Source organism: Mycosarcoma maydis, chromosome 2 (assembly GCF_000328475.2).
Source record: "Mycosarcoma maydis chromosome 2, whole genome shotgun sequence".
NCBI classification, from domain to species: domain Eukaryota; kingdom Fungi; phylum Basidiomycota; class Ustilaginomycetes; order Ustilaginales; genus Mycosarcoma; species Mycosarcoma maydis.
In genome coordinates this window covers 1,210,055-1,235,805 of record NC_026479.1, presented here as the reverse complement: position 1 = coordinate 1,235,805, position 25,751 = coordinate 1,210,055, and the positions used below count along the sequence as shown (strand labels likewise).

The 25,751-nt window shown below is 53.7% G+C and overlaps 8 protein-coding genes and 1 non-coding gene across 9 annotated transcripts; 6 read left to right on the top strand and 3 right to left on the bottom strand.

Moving 5' to 3' along the window:
- Positions 1-1,602: 1,602 nt before the first annotated feature.
- On the top strand, positions 1,603-2,499 carry UMAG_01213 (uncharacterized protein; the record flags this gene model as incomplete). Its single annotated transcript, XM_011388848.1, has 1 exon — positions 1,603-2,499. One exon carries the CDS (start codon positions 1,603-1,605, stop codon positions 2,497-2,499), a length of 897 nt encoding a protein of 298 aa, XP_011387150.1.
- Positions 2,500-3,716: 1,217 nt separating this feature from the next.
- On the top strand, positions 3,717-5,702 carry UMAG_01212 (putative flavoprotein-ubiquinone oxidoreductase; the record flags this gene model as incomplete). The annotated part of the gene is made up of 1 exon (XM_011388847.1): positions 3,717-5,702. One exon carries the CDS (start codon positions 3,717-3,719, stop codon positions 5,700-5,702), a length of 1,986 nt encoding a protein of 661 aa, XP_011387149.1.
- Positions 5,703-5,848: 146 nt separating this feature from the next.
- UMAG_01211 (25S rRNA (adenine2142-N1)-methyltransferase) lies at positions 5,849-7,006 on the bottom strand (the record flags this gene model as incomplete). The annotated part of the gene is made up of 1 exon (XM_011388846.1): positions 5,849-7,006. The coding sequence occupies one exon, from the start codon at positions 7,004-7,006 to the stop codon at positions 5,849-5,851; it is 1,158 nt and encodes a 385-aa protein (XP_011387148.1).
- A 677-nt stretch (positions 7,007-7,683) lies between these two features.
- Positions 7,684-8,682, top strand: UMAG_01210 (uncharacterized protein; the record flags this gene model as incomplete). The annotated part of the gene is made up of 1 exon (XM_011388845.1): positions 7,684-8,682. One exon carries the CDS (start codon positions 7,684-7,686, stop codon positions 8,680-8,682), a length of 999 nt encoding a protein of 332 aa, XP_011387147.1.
- Positions 8,683-9,048: 366 nt separating this feature from the next.
- Positions 9,049-9,197, top strand: UMAG_16019. Its single transcript has 2 exons — positions 9,049-9,087; positions 9,162-9,197. It is a non-coding gene; the product is annotated as a tRNA-Ile (tRNA).
- A 1,245-nt stretch (positions 9,198-10,442) lies between these two features.
- On the top strand, positions 10,443-12,762 carry UMAG_01209 (putative Hsp70 family ATPase SSC1; the record flags this gene model as incomplete). Its single annotated transcript, XM_011388844.1, has 3 exons — positions 10,443-10,526; positions 10,663-10,735; positions 10,901-12,762. 3 exons carry the CDS (start codon positions 10,443-10,445, stop codon positions 12,760-12,762), a joined length of 2,019 nt encoding a protein of 672 aa, XP_011387146.1.
- A 794-nt stretch (positions 12,763-13,556) lies between these two features.
- UMAG_01208 (putative E2 ubiquitin-conjugating protein RAD6) lies at positions 13,557-14,215 on the bottom strand (the record flags this gene model as incomplete). Its single annotated transcript, XM_011388843.1, has 2 exons — positions 13,557-14,111; positions 14,213-14,215. The coding sequence occupies 2 exons, from the start codon at positions 14,213-14,215 to the stop codon at positions 13,557-13,559; spliced, it is 558 nt and encodes a 185-aa protein (XP_011387145.1).
- A 685-nt stretch (positions 14,216-14,900) lies between these two features.
- On the bottom strand, positions 14,901-16,172 carry UMAG_01207 (uncharacterized protein; the record flags this gene model as incomplete). The annotated part of the gene is made up of 1 exon (XM_011388842.1): positions 14,901-16,172. The coding sequence occupies one exon, from the start codon at positions 16,170-16,172 to the stop codon at positions 14,901-14,903; it is 1,272 nt and encodes a 423-aa protein (XP_011387144.1).
- A 930-nt stretch (positions 16,173-17,102) lies between these two features.
- Positions 17,103-20,396, top strand: UMAG_01206 (uncharacterized protein; the record flags this gene model as incomplete). Its single annotated transcript, XM_011388841.1, has 1 exon — positions 17,103-20,396. One exon carries the CDS (start codon positions 17,103-17,105, stop codon positions 20,394-20,396), a length of 3,294 nt encoding a protein of 1,097 aa, XP_011387143.1.
- Between the last annotated feature and the right edge of the window lie 5,355 nt (positions 20,397-25,751).

Genomic DNA, 25,751 nt, shown 5'->3' with positions numbered 1-25,751 from the left:
AAGCAACAGATAAATCGAAGCGGCCGAGCGTCCACCGAGACACTCTTGACTGCTAGCCAAGCTGTTTGAGGTACACATAGGCTGGACCAAATCTGATACATCCTCGAAAGCACTGCGCAATCCAACAAAAAGTAAGGCTGACGAGTGCAAGTGTGCGTCTCTTCCAATGACTCACACTGTAGTTCTCATCCATCGGTTAGACATGAGCGTTGTAACCGGTTGCTTTCACTCCATACCAGATGCCTGGGATCAGAAGCGCAATTATGCAATCAATGGCGTACAATGGGAATGCCGCGATCGTCAGGCAGCATGGTTAGCCGAGGCAAGCGATGGCTGTCGATCCTCGACCTGTGCTGCGTTTGAGGCTTACGAAGCTCTAGTAAGTTTGAGCTACCGATCCATTTTTGTGACACCTCAACCAAGTCTGTGAATCGTTCAAAAAGGTGGTTGTATTTGGCCATTTTTTAAAAGAATGTACTGTATCTCTTCATTTCAAGTATTCAAGAAGACTGACCTGCAGGCCGTAAATTGTCAATTTGGCTGAAAATTCTCGGAACCTAGAAATTCTGAGACCATCCATCTGTCCCCTCTTTTTTTTCGTGCGTGCCTCGTGGCTTTCATAGAATGGCGTGCAAACATCAAAAATACCCCAATTTTCACAAAATTCTGACATCTGGCTGCTGTCGTGTCAAGACGAGCAGGTGCCGCCCCTGCCGCTGAGACAGCGGAACAGGCTTCGGCTGAAGGCAAATTGTCTGCGAGCGACCTCTCATGCCGGTTCCTAGCTTCATCTCGTGCCTGTCGGAAATGGCCAGCTGGCCGAGTCTGATGTCTCGTGGATCCCCAAAAGCTAAAGCCAGCTAGCGTTGCTAAAATTTCGGGGTGCTCATTAGTAACTTCTCTGCTCGTCATCCCCGCAGCTCCCAACCCCTGACCACGCCGTCCTGAAACCCGCTCGTCGCCATCACCTGCCGCAAACAGGTTTGTGGCCCTTTCTTTGCAATCACACCCTCGTTTCGGATTGGCGGTTTCATGCTGACTTTCAAGGGTTCACACCGACAAGCTTGTAAAACTTTCTCGCCCTGCTGAAAACGCGCCCCTCCGGCCATCTCCTGTCCGTTCCAAGCTGTTCTTCTCTTGGACCCCTGAATTCTGGCCACGCTGCTGGCTCGGTCAAACGTCCTTTGTGCCCCTTTCTCTAGTACAATCAAAGGAGCATGTCGCTGTACTTTCTACTGCTTGTATGCCGTCGTCAGCCACATTAGCATTGTCGCGAGCATTTCTTCAGATCAACAAGGTTTCACCATGACTAACACTGCCGATCCGCCTCGATCGTAAATCTTTGTTCGCCGCAAGCAGATCCGCTCACCACCAAGCAGAGAGGAACTGCTTTCATGTCGCCTCGAGTACGCTCGGCAAATACTAGTCTACGCCTCAGTAGCAGCGAGGATACAGCGGAAAACACCGCTACTGGGGCTACCCCTTCCAAGTCCCATATAAGCCCACCACATCGAAGCCTATCTTATCCGCTCCTTTCATCAAATCTCATCAACCCACATCCTCCCACTTCCTTTACTGGACTCCTCTTTTCACACTTTCAAAATGCTCGCTTCCAACGTCCTCGCTCTCGCTCTCGCCGTCGCCGGCGCCTCGGCCGCCCCCATCGTCAAGCGATCCAGCGGCCAGGCCACCTACTACGCTGCCGGTCTCGGTGCTTGTGGTTGGACCAACTCCGGCTCGGACTTCATTGTTGCCATGAACGCTCCTGAGTGGAACGGTGGATCCAACTGCGGTAAGACCGTCACCATCACCAACACCCAGAACGGCAACACCCAGCAGGCTCAGATTGTCGACCTTTGCCCTGGTTGCTCGTGGGGCTCGCTCGACATGTCGACCAGCCTCTTCTCTGCCCTCAACAACGGCAACATGGACGCTGGTGTCTTCCCCATCTCGTGGTCGTTCGGCTCGGGCGCCCCCGCCCAGCAGAACAACCAGCAGCAGCACAAGGAGCAGGAGCAGCAGAAGGCCACTTCTACCCAGGCTCCCCCCCAGGCTGTCTACACCAAGGCCTACACTCCCTCGGCTACCCCCACCCCCAAGTCGGTGACCTACTCGGCTCCCGCCCCTACCTCTGTCACTTCGGCCGCTCCCCAGCCTGCCTCGAACACCAACTCTAAGACCGTCGTCTCCACCCCGGAATGGTGGGCTAACGTTGACAACGCCTGCGGTGTTCAGCTCGACCGCGCCTCGCTCCCCATCGCCATCAGTGCCTCGTCGCTCCTCTCGGCTGACAAGCTCGGTGACGCTTGCGGCAAGTGGATCCAGATCAAGAACAACCAGAACGGCAAGGAGCTCTCTGTCCAGGTCGTCAACTACTACAACGGCCCTGAGGGTGAGGTTGCTCTCGGTGAGGCTTACAAGCGCCTCGCTAACAACTACGAGAACCCCGAGTCGATCGAGTCGGTCACCTGGGGCTTCATCGACGGCCAGGGTCTCTAAGCGCCTTTCCTCCGTCCTTCTCTCTCCATAGACATAGACACATAGATGTAGGCACGATGGTTGCAAGAAGCCTTTGATAGGCGTTTCGGCGTTCGTGCTCTCCTATGCTTTCCCCTCTTTTTAGACTGTCTCGCCATCCTCTCTGCTCTCTCTTTTTGCTTTCTTTCTAGTACCTTGCATTATGGGCTTTCAGTATTTGTATCCTTATCACACACTCTTCATACGCTCGCCGATGTTTTCTCCCATTTGCTCGTGGGCCCCTACCGATAGGGCACCCGAGCTGGGGGACCATTCGTGTATACGGGCGACGAAAGCTTCCTAGCAAGCTTTCTAATCCTTCCTTTAGACGGAATAAAAATGGCGTCTAGCCAGTCAACTCCCCTTTCTTGTATGTGATTGTCTGGCATTTTCGATTGTCGATTGTCTTCAGTGAGAACCTCGGAGCAGTTCGTGCATACCGTGAGAGAGCCGAAATGGGGATGTTTGCAGACTGACTTTGAGTAAGCTTGGTGTTTCAGTCACGCGTTGCCCAGTTACAAGGTAAAAAAGGTTTCATTGGATGGTGTCAATCGGGACGATGGGCGCGATTGAAAGATCAGATCGCTCGATTCTAGGTGAGAGACCGAGTCGCTGACGGAACACAGAATTCTGATTCGCTGTGAAAAAGTGCAAGATGAGTCAGTCACAGTTCTGACAAAAGAGCCAAGAAGACGCGCGCGCGCCAAACAACTCACGACTTGGCGTCCTCAGTGTGGAATCGTGAATTACTGTCTTCTGCTTTCTTTCTGGGTTGGAAAGTGCCTCTCTGTGATTTGCTCTGCGAGCGGCTACGGCGGCCACGAATTTGGTCACAGGTTTGCTGTTGAAAACGCTTCTGTTCGGAAGTTAGGCAATCCAGATTCCGGTTCCAAGCACTCACAGAACCTCAGTTGCACTTTGGAACTCCTTTTCGTGTGTGTCGCCCCCGCATCGTCACATTAGTCACACTACAACAACCGTGAACACACTACACACGTTGTTGCATCTAGTTCCGCTCTCTGCCGCCGTTGTTGTTCGCCTACGTCACCACCTCTGTTCGTAGTAGTCTTCACCGTTCTGAACCATCTTAACTGCGATACCACCAACCACATACTCCCTTCACGCGTCGCTTTTCCCACTGCACGACACCTTCTGTACGGCTACGCATTCGACTGCGAGTTCCCGTCTCCACTCACTCTATGTTCGCTGCTCGCACCACACACGCCTCGCCAGCCCGTCTGGCGAGCGTCCTCCGCAGCAGCACCGCCCACAAGGCTGGTGGTTCGCTTCGCGCCACCTCGTCTGCTTCCGTGGCATCAGCAGCTTCGCTCTCCACATTGGCTTCTCGCAGCTGTCTTGCAAATGCCCGAGCAAGCTGCTTCGCAAGCTCCTCCGTCATTGGGCGCGCCTTTTCGACAACGTCAGTCGCTCAAAGAGCCACGCCCATCGAAGAGGGTGATGGCGAGCCTTTCGACCTCACCACCGTCGAGCGAGTTTCTGACGAGGTCGACGTGATCATCGTTGGAGGTGGTCCAGCGGGTCTCAGTGCCGCCATCAAGATCAAGCAGCTAGCCGAAGAGCGTGGCGAGGAGATCCGTGTCGTCGTGCTTGAAAAGGGCCCTGAAGTTGGCAACCACATCCTCTCGGGTGCTGTCATCCAGACCAATGCCCTCGATGAGCTCTTGCCAGACTGGAAGGAACTCGGTGCTCCTCTCAATCAGCCTGCGCTCGAAGATCACATGCGCTTCCTTACACCTACCGGATCGTTTCCCATGCCGCATCCACCGCAAATGTCCAACAAGGGCAACTACATTGTCTCGCTCTCGCGCGTCGTCTCATGGTTGGGTGAGCAGGCCGAAGCTGCGGGTGTCGAAATCTATCCCGGTTTCGCTGCCGCACAGCCACTGTGGCAGATGGATGAAAACGGTAAGCCCATCGGCATCAAGGGTGTCATCACCAACGAGATTGGACTCGACAAGTCACGCAAGCCCAAGGACTCGTTCGAACCAGGCATGGAGTTCCACGCGCCGATCACGCTTTTCGCCGAAGGTGCGCACGGTTCCATGACACAAAAGATGATCAAGCAACTCGGACTTCGTGACGCCGTTGGCGCTGATCCACAGACTTATGGCCTCGGTGTCAAGGAAGTCTGGCGAGTCAAGCCCGAGAAGCACCAGGCCGGTCTGGTGACCCACACCATGGGCTGGCCGCTGGACACGAGCACGTATGGAGGTAGCTGGACGTACCACATGGAGGACAATATGGTCTCGATTGGTCTCGTCGTCGGTCTGGATTACAAGAACCCTTACCTCAGCCCCTTCCGTGAATTCCAAAAGATGAAGCACCATCCCTTCTTCAAAGATCTCCTTGAGGGTGGCGAGTGCCTTGCTTATGGCGCCAGGACGCTCAACGAGGGTGGCTACCAGTCAATTCCCAAGCTTCACTTCCCTGGTGGTGCCTTGGTGGGTTGTGCTGCCGGATTCCTCAACGTACCCAAGATCAAGGGCACGCACAACGCCATGAAGTCTGGCATGGTCGCTGCTGAGGCTGTCGTCGAAGCGCTTGCCAAACGAGCTGAGTCAGGCTCCGAAGACACGATTGACCTTGCCGGCTACAAGACGAGGCTCGACGATACGTACGTCATGAAGGAGCTGTACGAGGTGCGCAATCTGCGGCCTTCGTTCCACGGTCCACTCGGCTTCTGGGGTGGTCTGGCCTACTCTGGTCTTGACTCGATGATCCTCAAGGGTCGTGTACCTTGGACCTTCCACCACCCTGGTGAGGACCACGCCCAGACCAAGCCTGCCTCCGAATGCGAGCCGATCGAATACCCCAAGCCGGACGGCAAGCTTTCCTTCGATATTTTGACCTCGGTCTCGAGGACCGGTACGAATCACGCTGAGGACCAGCCTGTCCACCTCGTGGTAAAAGAGGGAGACTACAAGGGTCATGTTGAGCGCAATGTCGGCACTTTCGAAGGGCCCTTGGGCCGTTGCTGCCCCGCTGGCGTGTATGAGTACGTGGAAGCTGACACTCCCGATCAGGAGGATGCATTGGGTAAGAAGCTCGTGATTAACAGTCAGAACTGCATCCACTGCTACACGTGCTCGATCAAGACGCCTGACCAGAGCATTCGTTGGGACGTGCCTGAGGGTGGTGGAGGACCCAAGTACTCTTTGACCTAGACATGACGTTTCTCATCCCACATTGTCTCAGCATAGTACCCGCAAACAAAACACAATTATTCGGCGGACGCAGTTTGAAGTAACGCTTGCGTGTCAGTTTTGAGGTTCGTATCTAAAAGTACAGAGGGAGCAATGATAAGGTGCTGCTACTGCTCGGGTTTGGGATCAACAACAATGGCAAAGTTATTCCTGTCTTTACCTGGGTTGATATCGCGCTTTTTGAACACTGTGCCGTCCCACTCGTCGGATGCTGCTGCGGCATTGCCGTTGTTTGCAGCCGCCTCTTGGCGTTCTTTCAGTGGCTTCCTCTGGAGCAGCCACCTGGAAAGTTTGTTCGAGTCGGATTGCTTGACCACATTGAATCCGAGCGAACTCAGAATGGCTCGCAGATGCGATTGGTTCATGTACCTCGAGTTGGTGAGGCAGCTGAGGGGTAGGACGAGGAAGCAGAATCCAGGAGTGTCTTGGTTGTCTGGAAGGTACTTGTGTACGTGTCGAAGCATTTCACCTCTCTTCCTGACGTCGCCGACAAAGTTGATGACCAAGCTAAGAGCGACCATGTTGAAACGTTGCTTTGTGTCGGTGGGAACAGGAAATTCAAAGAAGCTGTACTTTTGAACATTGTCACCTTGCGGATGCAAATCGATGTAGGTAGCATCGACCCAACGATATTTTTCATAGGCAGTTCCGGTGATAGCGCCAACATCAAGCACCCTGAACTTGGGCAGATCGCGATCGTGCTTATAGACGGTAGCGAGAGCTTCCATGCACCACTTGCTGGTGGGCGTCTGACCGGCTTTGGCCGATCCAGTCAAGGACCACGCTTGGTACTGCGCGAGGCCGCCGAGAGAGTCGAGTCCGGCTTGGATCTCGTCCTTGTCGGCAGCGGTCTTAGCCTGCTCAAGCTGCTTGAGAAGAGTATGGAACTTGGCGATCTTCTCGGCATGCTCGGCAGGGGGAACAGGGGCAGCGTTGGAGTCGGTAAAGTCTTTGCTGTCCGCAGCAGCATTGCCTTTCGCCTTTCGCGCATCCTTGACGGCAGACTGTTGAACTTGGGCTGACTTGGCTGACGCGCCACCCTTGCGGTTCTTGATACCTCCTCGTTTGCCTCGTGGTCGAATGAGCTTGCCTCGCTTCGAGCTGGTCGTGGCCTGAGCTTCGCTTGCAGTAGTAGCTGGCTTGGCGGCTGTAGCAGCCGCAGGAGCGGCATCCGCAACGGGGGTGGCAGCGGACTCGATTGCAGTTGCAGCAGCCTTGGCGGCTCGCTCTGCGGCTCCTGGCTTGTTTTTCTTTGTTCGCGACATGTTACTGTGCTTGAAAGATGATCTGGAAGGACGAGTGGCCGCAATCACGAATCGGAGAAGGTATGGGTGGGGGGGCTTCGAACAGCTGTGGGAGCAAGGGTCCAACAACTTTCAGCTGGGTGGTCCTCGAGCTTGCTTGCCCAACTCGTCTCCGTTCGTGAGTGTCAGAAGCTGAACTGTTTTTTTTTCTCAAAAATTTGGAAGAAAACTCACGACCTTTTTCAACACGCCACGTACTGAGCCGGAAGACTGCTCCACATTCACGATTCACGATTCACGAATTCGGATTGAAGCCAAAAAAAAAAAAAAAAACGAGAGGGAGAAAAGTCACCGAAACAGAGGGCAGCGAGCAAGCGCAACGGGTCGCTAGCTCTAGCTCGATCTTCTCGTGCGCAGAATGACGGTGACGGAGACACTCACTGGAAATGAATTTGACGAATCGGTTGCTCTTTGCGCTTTTCGCAGTCACGAGTCGTGGTCGTGAGTCGTGAGTGTGGTGAGTGCAGCAGCTGTCAAATTCAATCACGCATCGTTGGCTTCTACTCGTCATTCTTCTTTGTGTTCTTGCACACCAACCACATCGGAGCATCCGTTGATCGATTCCTTCGTCCCTGCGTACCCTTTCTTCTCTCACACGAACCTCGACTGCCACGCAGAGGGGACTCTCGCACGCAAACATGAAGACTTCGCAGATCGTGCTCGCCTCGCTCTCCGTTCTCGGAGTGGCGGGCATCGGATACGCCGTCTACTTTGACCACCGTCGTCGCAACGACCCAGTCTTCCGCAAGAGTTTGCGCAAGGAAAGCAAAAAGACTTCCAAGGCCGACAAGAAGCAGGCTGCTAGACGCGCACAGCAGGAAGAGGGCTTCATCCAAGAGCTGCTGCAGGAAGTGCGTACACCAGGCGTCTTCCCCTCGGGTGTCGAGGAGCGCGAACAGTACTTCCTCAAGTATGTCTCGCTCGGTGAGCAGCTGTTTGCCATGGGTTCCGATAAGTACCTCGATGCTGCCGCTGCCTTTTTCCGAGCGCTCAAGGTGTACCCGCAACCCGTAGAGTTGATCATGATCTACCAGAAGGCCGTGCCCAAGGAGGTGTTTGATACCATCATGCGCATTGTCAGCAAGGACATTGCTACCGGAGGCGGTAATGAGGGTGCAGAGGGCATGTCAGCTGCGACCCTCGACGAGGTGGATGACGATGGTCCGTCTCCCGCCGCTCCAACTGAGGCTGAAGCTGACAAGGAAGACAAGAACAACAAGAACGACACGAACGACACGAACGACGAGGACGACAAGGAAGTTTCTACCTCGGCCTCCACCACCACCTCTTCGCCCGCCAAAGCAGCAGCAGTACCTGCTACCGACAGCGGAACCACCTCGAGCCAGGAATGGGACACCCTTTCTGCTACCAGCCTCAACGAAACCGGCCTCATGGCCACCCCCGCCGCTCCTGCCTCCACCTCCGAGCAAAGCGAAACATCCTCCAAACCCGAAGAGCCCCAGCTGACCAGCGTCGACACTTCCGCCGCTGCCGAGGCCGCCGGCCCTGCGACCTCATCCCCATCCAAGCAAAACATCAGCTCGGGCTGGAGCCCAGCACCCGTGTTTGGAGGCGCTACCAGCCCGCGAACCGACAAGAAGGCTTCGCTTGAGTCCGAGTCTGAAAAGTCGGCCTGATCGTCTTGACTTTTGAAGCATGATCTCTGCTCTTCACTGTGCAGAAGCGAAGGTGCTGCTCCGATGGACACCGCCCGCATTTCTATTCGGCTTCGTCACTATTGCATGCATCGTTCATTGACTCGACCTTGCCTCACACCTCGCTCATGCCGCAATGTACAATTTCGTTTGCCTGCCGCCTTATGATCAGTCTGTCCGCTCTCGCTGTGTCGCTTGAACTCTTCTCGTACTTTTCAAAGCGAGCCTGTCCTGTCACTGAGTAGTGAGGCGGTGCCCACCTTAAGTCCGCAGGTAACAGCTTCGCTGGCGGTCACTCACGTCAACCAGGTTTATAATCACAATATTGTTTTCTCGCCCGAAAACGCCGCTCCGGTGGCCAAGTTGGATTAAGGCATGTGGCTTATGTTTCTCAGATCTGGTTTCGAGATCTTCGAGTTCATGGGGTTTTAATCGCAGAAAAGGTTGCTTTTCTACACGAAACCGCGAGATCGTGGGTTCGAGTCCCACCCGGAGCATTTTTTTCGAAACTTTGCTCCGGGTCTCATTGAACGCAGAACCGCGAGGGTCATCCCCTCATCAACTTTCGAACAAGATCGATGCAGAAATGGTAGAATTATGGTAGTTGGGTGGTGATTCGCAATGTGATATCTGGCAGGTGTCGGGGAACCATCACCGCAAACAAAACAAAAGTGTCCTCCTACGTTTTGCCTCTCAACTCCTCTCGCCGATCTAAGCAGCCTTCGTGCGATGATCACCAGCACCTCTCCAGGAAAATGTAGGTATAGAATACGGGGAGGGATTTTCATTTTTATTTTTCACTTTTTGAGTCTCGAGCAAGAGTAACCCGATCAAGAGGGACGACGAGGCAGAATCTGGGCTGCATCGGAATACCATCGAGCAGGATAACCCGATCAAGTCCCGGTGCAGTGAATTCCAAATATAATCGTCTGCCACCAGCGAAGGTTGAGGAAGGATCTCGAAGGTACAGTCACAATGCCGTTAAAATGTGGGTGTAATTGAGGCAGAAAAAATGCGTGGCAAGTCAATTAGAGACCAACGTCACATCCTCCGGCATGTGTCAACCACAGCGTTTGAATGCCCGACCGAACTGCTATCGATTCTGCAATGTTGCTCAAGTAGGACTGGTTGGAAAGTGTAAAGGCGAAAGGTTCAGCATATGGCAGGCAGGGTTTGTGAAGCATTGCAGAGACAGGAAATACGTCGACTGAGCACAGCACAGCATGAGAGCCAAACAGAGGGTGGGTGGAGCCAAAAAGGTTGTTGGCTGGTCCACTTCGTGCTTGCTGAGCTGAGAAGAAATTTTGTCTGGTAGGGAGGCTTTATCACGGAGAGGAAGCATGGAATAGATCGGGTGAGCCTACCAGAATTCACGTTTTGGCCGGTTTAGCCACTCACAGAACTGAGAAGAAGGACCAGAAGGCGAACGCCCAGTCAGCAACGCGGCAGGGAATAACTGACGAAATTTGTGCTCAGCCAAGCCACGCTCTTGCACAGCGTCGCTCAGCTTCGGCGTGAGTCTGTGCCCGCAAAAGACTCAACGTCTTCTTCTCCACCCGCAATTTTCATTCTTCTTATTTGACAACGTTGGTCCCACTACTCTCCCATCACCACCATCCTCCGATCAGAGATCCATTTACCCCTTTTCATCTGTCGAGACTCTCTGCATTTCTTCTTTCTTTCTTTCTTTCTTTCCATTCACCTCGTCTCGTTCCATCTCCTTCAATTTACATCACACAGCCATGTTCTCTCGTGGTCTCCGTGCCGCCGCCCCGGCAACAAGGCTCTTGAACCAGCCTCTTCGCTCTGCCGCCCCTGGCGTTGCCGTAAGTACCACTTGATCGCCTAGAATCCTGTCAACGGCAAAAGATCGAGGATCGCAACTCTATGCTGGTGATGGCCGAGCTCGTGTGACTGACAATGTTTTGGTGCTTTCTGGTCTATCGCTACTTCGCTCTACAGCGTCTTGCACCTCTTGGCGCCCGCTTCAACTCTGGCAAGGTTTCCGGTCCTGTCATCGGTATTGATTTGGGAAGTGAGTATTTTCTATTACGTCTTACGCTGCTTTCTGCTAAGAGTACACAGCTAATGGCGGAAGAGCAATGGGCTTAAAGGCCCGGGTGGCGAACCTTCAACCGACACTTTCCGAGCATCATTATAACTGACATTTTGCTCTCATTCGTACTTGTTCGTGCTACAGCTACCAACTCATGTGTCTCCGTTATGGAGGGCCAGCAGGCCCGCGTCATTGAAAACTCGGAAGGTGGCCGAACCACGCCATCCGTCGTTGCTTTCACCAAGGACGGCGAGCGTCTCGTTGGTCTTCCCGCGAAGCGTCAGGCTGTTGTCAACCCCGAGGCAACCCTTTTTGCCACCAAGCGCCTTATTGGCCGAAAATTCCAGGACAAGGAGGTCCAGAAGGACTTGAACAACGTCCCCTTCAAGATTGTCCCCCACTCCAACGGCGATGCCTGGCTTGAGGTGCGAGGTGAGAAGTACTCTCCCTCGCAGATCGGCGCCTTTGTCGTCGGAAAGATGAAGGAGACCGCCTCCGGCTACCTCGGCAAGACGGTCAAGCACGCCGTCATCACTGTTCCTGCCTACTTCAACGACTCGCAGCGCCAGGCTACCAAGGATGCCGGTGCCATTGCTGGTCTTGACGTTCTCCGTGTCATCAACGAGCCCACCGCCGCCGCCCTTGCCTACGGTCTCGACCGTGACGACTCTTCCGTGATTGCCGTCTTCGACTTGGGAGGAGGTACCTTCGATATCTCGATTCTCGAGATGCAGAAGGGCGTCTTTGAGGTCAAGTCGACCAACGGTGACACCCACCTTGGTGGTGAGGACTTTGACATTGTTCTCGTCGAGCACCTTGTCAACGAATTCAAGAAAGAGTCTGGCCTCGACCTTTCCAAGGACCGCATGGCCATCCAGCGTATCCGCGAGGCTGCCGAGAAGGCCAAGATCGAGCTTTCCAGCACCCAGCAGACCGACATCAGCCTTCCTTACATCACCGCTGATGCCTCGGGTCCCAAACACATCAACTCCAAGATCACCCGTTCGCAGCTCGAGTCGCTCGTCGGCAAGCTCGTCGACCGCACTATCGAGCCATGCAAGAAGGCGCTCGCCGATGCTGGCTGCAAGCCCTCGGACATTCAGGAGGTCATCATGGTCGGTGGTATGAGCCGAATGCCCAAGGTGCTCGAGACTGTCAAGAACATCTTCAAGCGCGACCCTAGCAAGGGTGTCAACCCCGACGAGGCTGTTGCCATCGGTGCTTCCATCCAGGGTGGTGTTCTTTCCGGTCAGGTTACCGACGTTTTGCTGCTCGATGTTACCCCGCTCTCGCTCGGTATCCAGACTCTTGGTGGTGTCTTCACGCGCCTCATCAACCGCAACACCACTATCCCCACCAAGAAGTCGCAGGTCTTCTCCACTGCCGCTGATGGCCAGACTGCCGTCGACATTCAGGTCTACCAGGGTGAGCGTGAGCTCGTCCGTGACAACAAGCTGCTCGGCAACTTCCAGCTCACCGGCATCCCCCCTGCGCCCAAGGGCGTTCCTCAGATCGAGGTCACCTTTGACATTGACGCCGACGGTATCATGCACGTCTCTGCGCTCGACAAGGCCACCAACAAGGACCAGTCCATGACCATCTCGGCCGGTTCGGGTCTCAGCGACAACGAGATCGAGAAGATGGTTGCCGATGCTGAACAGTACGCCGAGGCTGACAAGGCGCGCAAGGCCGTCATTGAGGAGGCTAACCGTGCCCACTCGGTCTGCTCCGAGACCACCAAGGCCATGCAGGAGTTCAGCGAGCAGCTCCCCGCCGAGGAGAAGGAGAAGCTCAACGTGCTCATCAAAGAGACCGAGGAGCTCGCCTCCAAGGGTCTGAACGGTGACGCCGACGTCGAGGCACAGACCATCCGCGAGAAGATCGACGCTACCCAGCAGGCTTCGCTACAGCTCTTCAAGCTCGTCTACGAGAAGAAGGGTGCCCAGTCTGGCAACACCGAGAACGCCGAGTCCAAGCCCGAGGGTGAAGGGGAGAAGAAGAACTAAGAATTCTTCCACCTCTCTTTAGGTCTCGCTCCCCATCTCCTCCCGCATACCATTCTTGCCTCTTGTAACAACAGCATTCCACCTTATCAGCGTTTGAAGTGGAAACAATCACCCCAAAACACTTGAATCCGGACCAACAGAAGTAATCGCTCGACCACTTCGTTTTGTGTCTTGATGTCATTTCTCGTTCGACTCTTTCTTTACTCATTTGCATCTCCAGACTGCGCATACACTTTACACATTACACCGCCACCGCTTATCTTTTACGAATCCAAAACTCTCGTGTATCTTGTCCTCCTGTTTTGCGGCTGTGTGGCTTTGGTTATGGAAATGCAAGGAGAGAAAGGGCGACTGACTGGTGATGTGCCGGCTCGAATGGGCATGATGCTGGGCGTGTGTTGGTTTTGGGTGCATACATCAACCGAAAATGATCGAGCACAGCGAGAGAGGAAAGAAAATGATGTACATTTGGACAACAAGTAAAGCGCGTGATCTGAGACGAACCGGAGACGGGTAACGAGGTGAGGGGCACTAAGGTGTGAGACCAGGTGGGGGGTGGCAGATGAGGTTGAAAGTGCACGAGCGGGTCGACTGAGCAGAAGGGGGTGAGCGTTGCAAAGGGGTAGGCGAGGTAGGTTGACAGGCGATACAGGAAGCGATGCACAAAGTGAATGCGGAGTCAAAGTTGGGTTAGTGGGGAAATGCAAAGTGGCTAAAGATGACCGAAGCAGTTGGGGTGAGAAGCGGGATTGGGCGAATCTGTCTGCAACGAACGGGAAGGTAGTCGAGTTGAGCTATGCCGAAGCCGTTTGCGGCGCAGACCTATCCACGGTTGCTTCCGCCTCTGCCTCTGCCTCCGCCTCGTCGTCCTCTTCAATAGACTCCGGCATCTCTCCATCGTCCAACCAACTCGCCTCCACTGTCGCCTTGACCCTCCTGACGTACTCCTTCATGTTCTCCCGGTACAAGCTCGCCGCCTCGGCGTTCGCCGGCGAATTCGGATTGGGATCGTGCAACAAGCTCTGAATGCTTGTCAAGATCGCCGCCACATCGTACGTCGGACTCCACCTGTTCTGCAAGATGTCCAGACACAATTCGCCATTGGCATACACGTTGGGATGAAACATTTTGGAAAGAAACTTGACGGTGGGTGGTTTGTTGGGATAGGATTCGTCGAAAGTCAGCACGAGCTTGAACGTGCCGTCTTCAAATGGCGTGTCTGCGGGACCGAAGATGACGGCGTTCCAGATCATGAGGTTGTCAGCACAAGGTGCGCCAGATATGCCACCAGGCGGATCGGTGGAGAGGCGTTTGAAGTCTCGAATCAGTCGCTTTTTTGAAGGTGTCGACTGCAACATGAGCGCAGAAAAAAGCAGATAGAAGTGATCACAAGGCGTGAGCAGAACTGCACTTCACTTCGACTGACTTTCAGCTGTAACAATAGACTTACCATCTTGGACCCTATGTATGTGTGCGTGCAGCTGCGAAACCGGTCGTGATCCGTCTTTCGTAGGTAGGGACGTTCGGTCTACTAGGTTGCTTCGGATGAATGCTGGTCGGGATGGACAAGCACTTGGAGACAGGGTTGTGCAATGGCTTCGGAGTGTGGTGATAGATAGGCGATCAGTAATGGTGGCAAGCTCGCAAGAATGGAACCGCGATCAAGTCAAGGCGCTAGGATCTAAGGTGTTGGTTTGGCGAATTCGGGTTGACCCATTCGTGATTCGTGATTCGTGATTCACGTCACTACTCTCCAAGCTGTAATCGTGAATACCACTGCCGCTGAGTCTGAGAGTCCTGAGTCGGCCGCCGCAACCATTCGTGATTCGTGATTGAAGTGCTCAGCTCGGCTGACCAAATCACAATCATGAATGCAACAGAGCCTTTCATTTCACGCCCCTGCGGACGATCTAACTCAGTCGTGAGTGCAAGTCACGAGTACAAATTTTCGTACGAAAAACACATGACGATCTTACATCTCAGCCGTTGGCACGTGGCACACCATCAATCACGAATCGAGAATCACGAGTGTGAATCACGAATCTAGCCATTCACATTCCTCCACTCACTCATCTGGGTCAGACGTCTCGACAAGCAGAGTGTGTGAAGAAACGTAGATCTGTCTATGCGCAAAAGTATCAAATGTAAATGCCAAACTGCTTCAGGTTCTCGCAGCTAGGATAGACCTCCTCCCTGATCTTCTTGGCCTCCGCTTCATCGGCGCCAATGCCCAAGAAACCTCGTGTGGCTGCCAATCTCCTCTCTTGATTCTCTTTGTCCCGTTCGCAGCTCGAGTACATAGCTTGCTTGTACGCATTCTCTACGCGGCTTTCGAAGCCAGCGAGGTCTTTGCTGCTGCGTTCGCCAGTGACGAAAGGATGGGTGTTGAATTGGTGATCGTTGACGTAATACGGAATGTGATGTTTTGTTGTCATGCGTTGTGTCTTGTACAGGCTCGATGGTTGCCACCTGAAGCTCGGGTCGGGCGTCGAGAAAAGCGAAGGTGCGTAAGCTAGCAAGCTGAAGAGACCTAGCACGAGAAGCGGAAGCAGTTGTAAAAAAATATTGGCGTTCTGTGGATCGGCTTGAGCTCGACGTGGACCAGCGCGCTGCTGTCGGAACTGATGCGTGCGCATGCCTGGACCGCCAAAAGTGAACGTGGTGCCGCCAAATTGTGCTCCGCCCATACCCATGCCGCCGCCGCCAAAGAACATGTTGAATAGGTCATTCGGATCGATCTCGTCTCCGTACATCCCACCACCGCGGAAGGGTGTCCCTCTCATTCCGCCGAACGGATTGCCATGACCCGCGGCCGCCGCGCCTGCTGCTGATCTTGCGTTGTCCGGATCGCCTCCGTATCGGTCGTATGCTGCCCTCTTATCTGCGTCGGTGAGGATGCTAAACGCCTTGGATACGGACTTGAACGCCTCGTCTGCGCCAGGAGCGCCGTTTTTATCCGGGTGCAACTGCAAGGCCAGCTTCTTGTATGCCTTTTTAATTCCATTATCATCCACTGTCTTCTCCACCCCGAGCACTTGGTAGAAATCGCCTCCCGCCTTTTTGATCCTGGTCACTACTTCCATCTGAGCCTGCGTATATGATCTTTTTGGCGCCGAGTGGGCAGTCTCGGATGCCGAACGTCCGTTGGCCTGTGCGCTTGAACGAGAGCGAAGCCCTTCGGCGGAGGAAGAGGCGCTAGCAGTGGCAGACTTCGATGATGTCGAAGCTGATGCTGATGTTCCACTGCCGGAAGCGCCGCTCTTCTCGAGCCTTACTAGCAGCGCTTCAGCTGACGGTGTCTTGAAGATGGCGATGCTCTTTTTGGCCCACTTGATAGCAGCTGCAGTATCGCCATTTGCATCGTGCTTGAACGCAAGCCGCAAAGCTTTCTGAGCGTCGTCGGCTTCCATCGTAAAACTGTCGCAATTGCGCAAGGAGGTAGAAACAAAAGGAACGAACGAGGGTAAACGAAGCAAAGAGGTCTGTACTGCACGGCTGGTCTAGACAAGTTTCAGAAGCCGCTGCTCCTATCAGGTTCTTGTCCAGTGTGCTTTGCGAGCGTCTAGGCAACCGAAATGTCGAACGAACGACAGAATTGGCGTTGAGGCTGCTGATGATGGTGCCGACGAAAGCGCTTCCATCCTTTCTTCTGCACCGCCTTGTTCTTTTACGTGCCTTATATTCACGATTCGTGGTTGCCAACTCACGAGCCGAGAGCACGGAGCCACGAGCAATTTCTGTTGATGTGAACGCGCCAGGTGTAACAATCCGAGATTCCGAGCACGGAGCGTGGACGAGCAACAGGCACGAGGAGAAAAATCACGAATATTCAGCTGAGCGTGAGTCGTAAGTTTCCCGAAACACGCAAGTCTTCGTGCTTTTGAGTTTGAAAAGAACAGTCGCGTTCGAATCTCGAATCATGAATCACGAATCACACGAATCGTGAATCTGTGAAATGTGAATCGTGAATGTGAATGGCGGAGGGTGTTGCACTCACGACTCTCTTGCTCTCTCCGAGTCCCACATGCTGAAGACGCATGCTGACCAAAAAGTTGTGAGAAGCGCGGTGCCGTTGTTGGCGTTTGTGCCTCCACCTACCATCACCTTTTAACGATCCGCGGTTCACCTTTACCTCTTCCCCATCCCGACCGACGGATTGCACAGCTCTGGCTCTAGCACATCTTCACTTCAACGCGAGGATCGAGCGCTGGCGCCGTCCTACCTTGCTCCCATGTCGACCGTCCAGTTGTAGCTGCTTGCCTTCCTGGCTTAAACGTTGCCTTTCTCACTTTGCATCGATAGCGAGACTCAACGATTCAGTCCACTTCGCTAAGCTCAAGATGTCATTCAACTTCAAATGGCCAACTTTCTCGGATGAGTTCCACACGAGTGCGGCGCAGATGCTCAACAGCGCACTCAATCGTGGACCAAAGCCAAAGGTCATTGCTGATGACATTCTCGTCGAGGAACTCGGCATGGGCACCATCCCACCCGAACTCGAAATCCTCGAGATTGGCGACCTCGGTACTGATCGCTTTCGTGGCATCTTCCGCCTTACATACGCCGGAGATGCCCATCTTGTCCTCAAGACAAAGGTTCAAGCCAACCCTCTGTCTAAACCCAATCGACCTGACATTGGTCTTTTTCCTTCTTCCAATGCTTCAAGAGGTATTCTGTTTGCCGCAGCACCGCTCATTGTGCCCATGCACTTGCGACTCTCCTCCGTCAAACTTCGTGCTATCGTCGTCCTTGTCGTCTCAAAGGCAAAGGGCATCACTCTCGTTTTCAAGAACGATCCGCTCGAAAGTGTCGAAGTCAGCTCTACCTTCGACAGTGTGGCTGTCATTCAAAAGTATCTTCAACAGGAGATCGAGGGTCAACTCCGCGAAATGTTCAGAGAGGATTTACCCGGCATTATTCACAGGCTTAGCCAAAAGTGGCTTAGCGGCGAGGCTAAGTCGGAGAAAGACAAAGTCAAACAGAAGGCGGAAGCTGAGGAGCCTCCCGCAAGGTCGAGAGAGCCGACACTGACTCGCTCCACCAGCGAGCCTTTGGTCGCCCTCGAAACAGCATCTGCACCAGGAGGCACGCCGCGGAAGTCACATTCCAAGGCGAAGAAGCATTCAAGATCGGGTGCCAGTGTTGCCGATTTCGCTGCTTCGCCGTGTCAATCGCCGCAGAGGCCACGTCAAAGCCCACGTCGTCCTCGTCATGTCGCGAAAGCTGCGTCCACATCCGCCGTGCCGCTTCATAGCGAGTTTTCTGCTACACACGCTTCTCCCTTCGATGCCGCTTTCCCTGACATTGAAAACTACGATCCAACCTACGGCTTACGTCCTGACGATCTTCCCACGCATTCTGGATTCTCCGGTCTCGGTCGTTTAGCTCAGCGTGGACTGGGTGGTCTTAAGGATCTCACCGCATCTCCAGTTTTTGATCTCGACACCGCATTGGGGGCCGCTGACGTTGATCTTGACGGAGCCGCTGTGTTCGAAGATTTGAACAGGCAATCGGACGACGAGGGCTCGGAGGCCGAGCAGAGTCAAGACGCTCACAGCAGCTCACACGACGGCAAGCATGACGAAGGAGACGCCACGACCGATTCGGACCTTGATGCAGTCTTGCACGACGTTGGTGACGACGTCTCAGATCTGGATGTGCAAGAGAGGGACAATCTCGTTGATACATCGATCGACTACAGTCGCTTTGGATATCCGCCCGCTTCAGCCGCCTTCTCAGATGCCCATGAGCTGACTCGTGCCTCTTCCATCATTTTCGACGACCAGCCTCAGCTGACTAGGAAGCACAGCAAGCGTGGCTCTGTCTCAGGTCGATCGTCTACGCGCGCCAGAAGGCCTTCTTCGAGCCGTTCAGACCGGTCAGCCTGCACGTCTTCTCTCCGAAAGAGAGAGGAGGCTGAGGTGGTGTATGAGACCATTCCTGCAGTGGGTGGAGGCATTGTGACCAGACCGCGAGTCTATCACATCGCCAGCAAGGTGCAGCCGCCCGAGGTGGATTGGGACGATGAAGATACTGCGCGGCCATCCCAATACGGCGGAACCCCATCGACGAGGACGGGCACGACACGCTTTGGCTCTGATTACGGCAGCGCCACCATGGGCGCACAAAGCTCACGCACAAACACGGTCCGAGGCATCCACGACCTGCCGCATCTGAACTCCGCCTTTGTCTCGCGGGACGGCAGCGAAGAAAGCTTGATCGATCTCCCGCCCGAGTCGTATCACAGCAGCGATGCGTCTCTTCCGCATGCTCTTGACGCAGAGCGTTCATCCGTGTCGGGTTCGGATTCAAGAAGAGGTCTCACAAATCCTACCAGTCGAGAGTCTTCGTACCGGGACCTCTCGAGCCAGGACTTGCACTGGGATCACAGCGCATCTAGCACTGCTCCCTCCTCGTCTCAGTCGCTCCACTGGGATATGCACAGCAGAAACGATGCAGCTGCGCGTACGGTCAACGTGAAAGCGGGTCAGAACGCTGAGTCTAATTCAGGCTTGTCATTCCGCAAGAACAAGAGTGCCAACCACCAACGTTCCATAACCCTCGGCGGTGGTGGCGGCGGTGGTTTCCCACTACGACGTCCAGGCGAGGGTCCTGGCATGTCTGCCACACCAGCTCGAACTCGAGCATCCGCTGCAGCCTCAGCAAGATCGCGTCCTGGTTTCATCACATATGCGACCTCCCCACCTGGCGATTCATCCGGCTGGCAACGCAGTCCACCTCTGCGTGCTTCTTCAGACAGAGATGTGGCCTTTTCAACGTCGCCTGGGGTTGCACAGGACATGCTTTCTATATCACCATTCCGCGACTCGAGCTTGCATCATGGAAGTCCACGAGAGACGTCCAACGTTGCGGGTGCGTATGCCAGCGCCAGCAACAGCCCGTACACGTCTGGACACAACAAAGGCACGCAAGGCGCAGGCGCTGCACCCACTCACCTGTCGATCGATGCTTCAGCCCACTTCTTGGATCTGGTCAAATCCAACCACACGTTAAGCCCGTTCACAAGAAGCATGGAGCATTTCACTGTGCGAAGTGCGCCTGTGACGCCAGGCTGGCAGACAGCATCAGGCAACGTCAGTGTGGTAGGAAGCAGCGCTGCAAGCGGAACGGGGACGACCAGTGGAAGCTCTCAGACGGGAGCGAATGCTAAGTCGGGTAAAGCCGGCAGCGACAAGACGCGCTCGCAAGACCATCTTTCGGTTGGCCACACGGTTGCTGAGCCCAAGACGCATTGTCAAGCTGATTCTGCCGCGCCATCCTCTGGATTGCCTGCTCGTCGAAGAAGAACCTTCCAGCTCGGCGGCTCGAGCTCGCGCGACGACACTGCCTCCAACAAGCCGAACAACACGTCAACAGGGCAAGGTGAAGACTCTCAGGACAACAGTGCCGCACCCGGCTCGGACGACTATGGATTTGCGCGCTATGCTGGATCAGGACCTCAACCCTTCCGAGCAAGTGGATCTTCAGCATCCTCTGCCATCACCGATTCGTCATCTAAAGGCAATCGATTGGGGAGCAAGGACCTACGCAGAAGAAGCCGACCCGGTTCAATGGGTCCGCCTTCCGAAGCTGCACGACTGAGCGCGCTGAGATGGGAGGCGATCCGCGAGTAGAAACATCGTTGAGATCGCACAGATAGAGTTGTAACGATACCCCCACTCATCAGAATTCGGCATTGAATCTGTCTCATGAACGAAGCGTGTAGGATTCATTCCTGGCCTCGCGATCTCGCATGATACGGACCGTCGACGTTTAACGTGGGGTTGGTGTTCTTGGCGTTGCCTAGAGGGTGGTGCCAAGCTCGACTGTTGGAAACGCCGAGAATGTGATTCTCTGTGCATGCGGTGCGTCAGGTTAACGTAAGGTGATGTTGTGCCATCATTGCTGATCTAAACCAAGTGGGATGAGGATGTTTTCTGTACGCGGCATGAAGACGGATGGTGAGGACAGAAAACGTCTTTGGTTGAAGCTTCGAGTTCTCTTGGCAAGAATGGCAATCGAGCGAGGATAGCGTGAACGCTGATGTAGAGAGGTACAACGGTGATAAAAAGCGAAAAGAAAAGCTTCTAGGACATTCGTGATTTCATGGATGGCGAGATAGCCTAGCTTCGGTTTTCGCTTATGCAACGAGTGACGTGGCTGCAGCAAGGATGGCAAGTCTCGAACGTTGCATCCGTCTTCAACCGACATGGTGCAGCAGTACGAGGAACGTAGCTGGAGCTGTAGTCGCCGAGGCATCTTGCACGGCTGATGATGGTATCCGACGGCTGTGGCGAAGATGCGGCGTACGCGCTGGACAGGTCTTGGCATCCCTCACGAGTAAGGCACAAGGGCGCCACGATTGGTGATTGCTAGGGTTTTTTGGTACCGTAAGGCTGTTGTATTCTGTGGCCTCACATCTACAAAATCTCACCGTGACCATACACAGCCGAGGTGAAGGCGCTCGAATTGGCCGAGCTGGAAATTTCGGCTGAAGCTACGGCAGGCGCGCTGCGACTTGTGAACAACGTCTCGCAATCGTGAATGGTAACACATCTGGTTTGTCCCCACTCTTTGTTGTGCGTACTACGCAAGCACTGTTCAAGGCAGAAGAGTCACGAGTCTTTGAGTAAAGTCGTGTGCGGAGAAGCGGAAAACAGCCGATCTCCAATTGTGAATGAAATCTTGCGTAGCGGGGACCCGCAACCATAACGACTCGGTGCATCAGACGATTTGAGAAGCGCAAGAGAGTCACAAGTGGGGAATGAATCGAATTCTTGGCTCGTCGCTCGCTTGAATCGGCAGAATTCGCGCAGCATCGCAGAGACTCGCCATTGATCGAAATCACTGGCGCTGACCTCAAGGGTTGAGGGTTGACCGGCCAAGAGGCTGCAACGCGGCGTCTACCGCTGCGGGTTGGATCATGAGGTATGCGATGACTTAGAGCATGGCGGCCTCATTCACGATTGCGGGTCGAGACTGCCTCAGACGAGAGGTTCTTTCTCTCCCGCCAAGACAAAACTTTCAGATCTCCGTCACACGACCGAGCAAAATCCGATTCGCCAGAGTTCTTTCAATTTCCCCTCCTCTCTGCTCCGCATGTGTCTGTGTCAGCTGTCAGCCATTCGTGATTTAGATCAACGGCAACGTTAGATAGGTTGCCTTTCCCCGCCTGGTTCCTGTCCACGTTTAGAACGGAAGTGGGATCGAAAATCGGCGAGGAATTTACAAAACGTGAATCACGAATCGTTAATGTTGCTTCCCGAACCAAGATCGAGAGCGAGGCCTGTGGGAGAAAGGATCTTTCCGTCAGTGCAAAGTAGGTACCTCACTTTTCGCGTCTTACTTTCGCGTGGCTTCTTTTTGGCAGGCGCGCACGGAGATGATCGGTCCCTCTGCAATCGATCAGGTCAGAGACGGGTCCCGTTGACCAATAATCTGTCATCGGTTCTTCCGTCGACGTTCGGAGCAAGAAGCCTGATTGCGCAACCTCAGCCCAGTAATCAGTAGCGTCATGAGGTGTGACAAATCGCTGCTCACAGTCATGAGCAAAGAAACGCACGCTTCGCTTCCCAGTCTTCCTGACGGCTGACGAATCTTGTCAGATAGCTTCGGGAAATGCTTGGATTCATGGCTTTCTGCAAACCCTGGAAAACAGATCGCTTCAAGAGCCATGAGATGAGCGCAAAGGCGAGATCTTACCACACTGTCGTGATTTGGCCCTTTTCGGCATCTCGCCATGTCGTTCTCGGCAGGCTTGCATACACCCCAGGCCAAACTTGACGCCTTGGCAACCAGCTTGTTTTCGTCGCTGATACATCAAGACTGTCAGAGGCAGCCAAACGTGTTTGAGTTCATAAAATTGCTCGTTCTCGATTCCAAAGACCGGTCAATCTGCCGTTCATGACCTTTCGCTCATCCAAAGTGGATGTCGAACGAGCAATTGACTCGTTTCGAGACCATAAAGTGATTCATTGTACCCGCCAAGATAGCATGAGGCTAGACTTTGGCCGGTCGGACTTTGCTTTTTTTCCCAAAATGGAGCGGACCATACTGTTGATTTTGACTGGTATGCTTAAGAGGCGCCTGTCAGTGGCTTTCATCACCTGAAACCAGTGTTAGGATCAGAACCAGGACCATGCGAAAGAGAGGTGCAGAAGGCAGCCGGCCGTTTGTGACGAAGCGGGCCGAAATCCACCAAAGAAATACTGTAATTCTCCGACGGGTCCGCCACCCAATTCGCGGAAATACAATACTGCACTCAAGAGAACAACGCGTGGACAACCCTGTGCCCACAAAGTCCAAAAAACCCTGCAACCTAATGCGAATTTCACCTTCCAATCACACCAAATCAAATTTTCAGCAACCTACGCACGTCCCACTTCCGTCGACTTGAGAGGGAAAAAGATATGCAAAGCCGACGCTACTACCTCGTCTGCCAAGGTTGAGCAGCAACTGATACGTTTGATCTACAGTATTTGTCGTTGCCAGCTCCTTGGCCTGTCTGAGATCTCGACAACTCTCATCCACAGAGGTCGGCTTTTAGAACTGGACAGAGATGGTCGTCTGTGTGTCGAACAGCATGCCTATCCGGCTGTAACGGATGGGAATGCGGACTAAACAGTATCTATGTATTTGACGTGGGTTCAAAGAAGCGAGGATTCATGTAGGGTTAGCACGATAGGCGTAGAGGACAGGCCCTAGCGCAAAATAGCCGGCCAAGCATTCCTAGCGCTCTCTTGGCAGGGTCTGTGTTGCCCAAGGGCGGCCAAAAAATGTGCGCAAGGAAATCGGCACGCTTGTTGCAGCCTGCCCCTGAGCGTCTGCGTTTGGGTTCTGAAGTGCTGGACACTCACTTGCGTATACCTTGTCACTTTTTTTTTTTCGCGGACTTCATAGTGTAATTCATTTGATCAAAACAAAGTGATGAGAAGATTGTCTGATCTTGAATGAAGTGGAACGAGCAGCAGATCACGAAGTCAACCAAATACGATCAAAACAACAAAGAGCCCGCGAGAATCACGAATTTCCTTGCGAGGTGGATAATGCTCGAGCTAGAACAGCGTCGCATGGGCAACCAGAGAAGGGTCGAGCTGCATCTTTTTTTCTGTTATCCTGCACAGTGCAGCCAAACTGACAAAATCGGAGCTCGACTCCGAACGAGTCGAAATGAGTTCCTCTTTTCTTGCGTAGCTCGCTCAAGCAACGCAGGGTGTGCTTTTGTGGCTGCAGACCGCAACAACTAGGGTCGATCACTGCAGCAAACAACGTGAATCCTTGCCTTCTGATTGGGTCACAATCATTAATGTATACTATGAGATCGACGACCAGAGAGCAGACAGCTTGTTTTCGCATGCTTCTGGTTTAGTTGACACTTGCGATTTCGGTTCAGACATTTGTGCTCTACAGCTCCGCAGGAAGAATAGAGCTTCGAGGGCACAAATCTCGAGGACTTATCAGCAACTTTGATCTTCATTCCAGGGCCCTGTCTTGGCCTTTTCTCGGCCAAACCAAAACTGAGGGCAGACGGGTGTGTGATTTGCGTGATTTTTTAGTGCGTCAACGTGGGTAGCGGTTGCGTTTCGGTCGACAGGATGGACTCTAAACGCGGCGTCGCTATAGTTTGCTCGCTCCGCAACGATCTAGTAGTGTATGGGCGAACGGCGATGGGCGTCGTCTGTAAAGCGAGCGACTAAGGCCGAAGCCACCACCACCTTGGATTACGATTACACAGCGCTGCTGCAGGCGAAACGGAAAACGGGAAAAAATTTTGCTATCTTTTGGTCACTTTGTCACAAAGATCTGGGCACAATCTGCGTCGGCTGAAATTGTAAAAAGTGGCCGCCAGACCTGTTGAATTCACCAAAGACCACGCGAAGCAAAACAAGATAGAACGAGGGGCGCTAAAAGAGACAGGAAAGTTTTGAACTTCAGTATCTGACAGATGTAGCGTCGATCTTTTTCTTCTCGTGGGTCTAGTCTTGGCTCCTTAAGGCACTGGTGCTGTGATGCAAACGAATGCATGAAACTGAGACGCCACTGTTTCCGTTTGCGTGTCGGACCAACGCCTTTTTTTTTTTTTTTTTTTTTTTACTGGTGTTTTGGGCGATTCGATATCTACAACCCGCCGTCCGTACGTGCCTGTTGCAGAAGAACAAGTGAAGACAAAGTAAAATTTGTTCGGCAGCAAATCAAATGCCTGCCGATTGGCCAAGAGTCTGCGAGATATGAAGCACGCTCATTCCCCTTTTTTTCTGACCGTTGGTCTGTGTCGGTCATCCAGCTTGACTGTCCGGAGTCTGGCTTGCCCTTCCTGGCCTTTTCGCTTTTGTTCGGTTGTACCGACAACAGAGAGATAGCCCCTAGCACGATTCGTGATTGCTTCCCTGGACAAGCAATTAGATTACCACCCTGTGCCCTCTAGATGGTTTGCTCGCCACTGACTGCGCTCGAGTTGGGTCACTCTCAATGCTGCCTGTCATGCACGGGCGCATGTCTGCATGGCCCAACAGCCACGGCTGAACACAGAGAGGGCTTTTCGCCTCGACCGACCACTGGATTGTCTGTTTTGTCGGTTTTCCCAGCTTGAGAGTGTCCCTCCCGCCGCTTGGTTTCAACATCCGCCGTGTTTGGTTTGGTGCTCAGAAGGAGTATATAGTAGCATCACCACCTTGGATCGCCGCCTAGGTTCCTCTTCTTCACCTTTCACCTCTTCCCTCCCTCACCCCATCCTCCGCCCGTTTCTGCTACGACGGGAAAAGAGATTAGGCACAAGCGCCAGCTCAGCTCTCTCCCATCGATCTGTCTTTTGTCTTTCGACTGTCGAGCCCGCCGAGAGCAGTTTGCACCTTTCCCTCTCTTGTCCCTTTGGTTGAATTGCTACGATCGAGCAAAAACCGTGTTTGGCTCGTTTTTCAAAAGGGATCAAAGTCGATTGCGAAGAGCCAGCTAAAGCGTAATGGCATTTCACCCGCAAAAACCTTGATCTC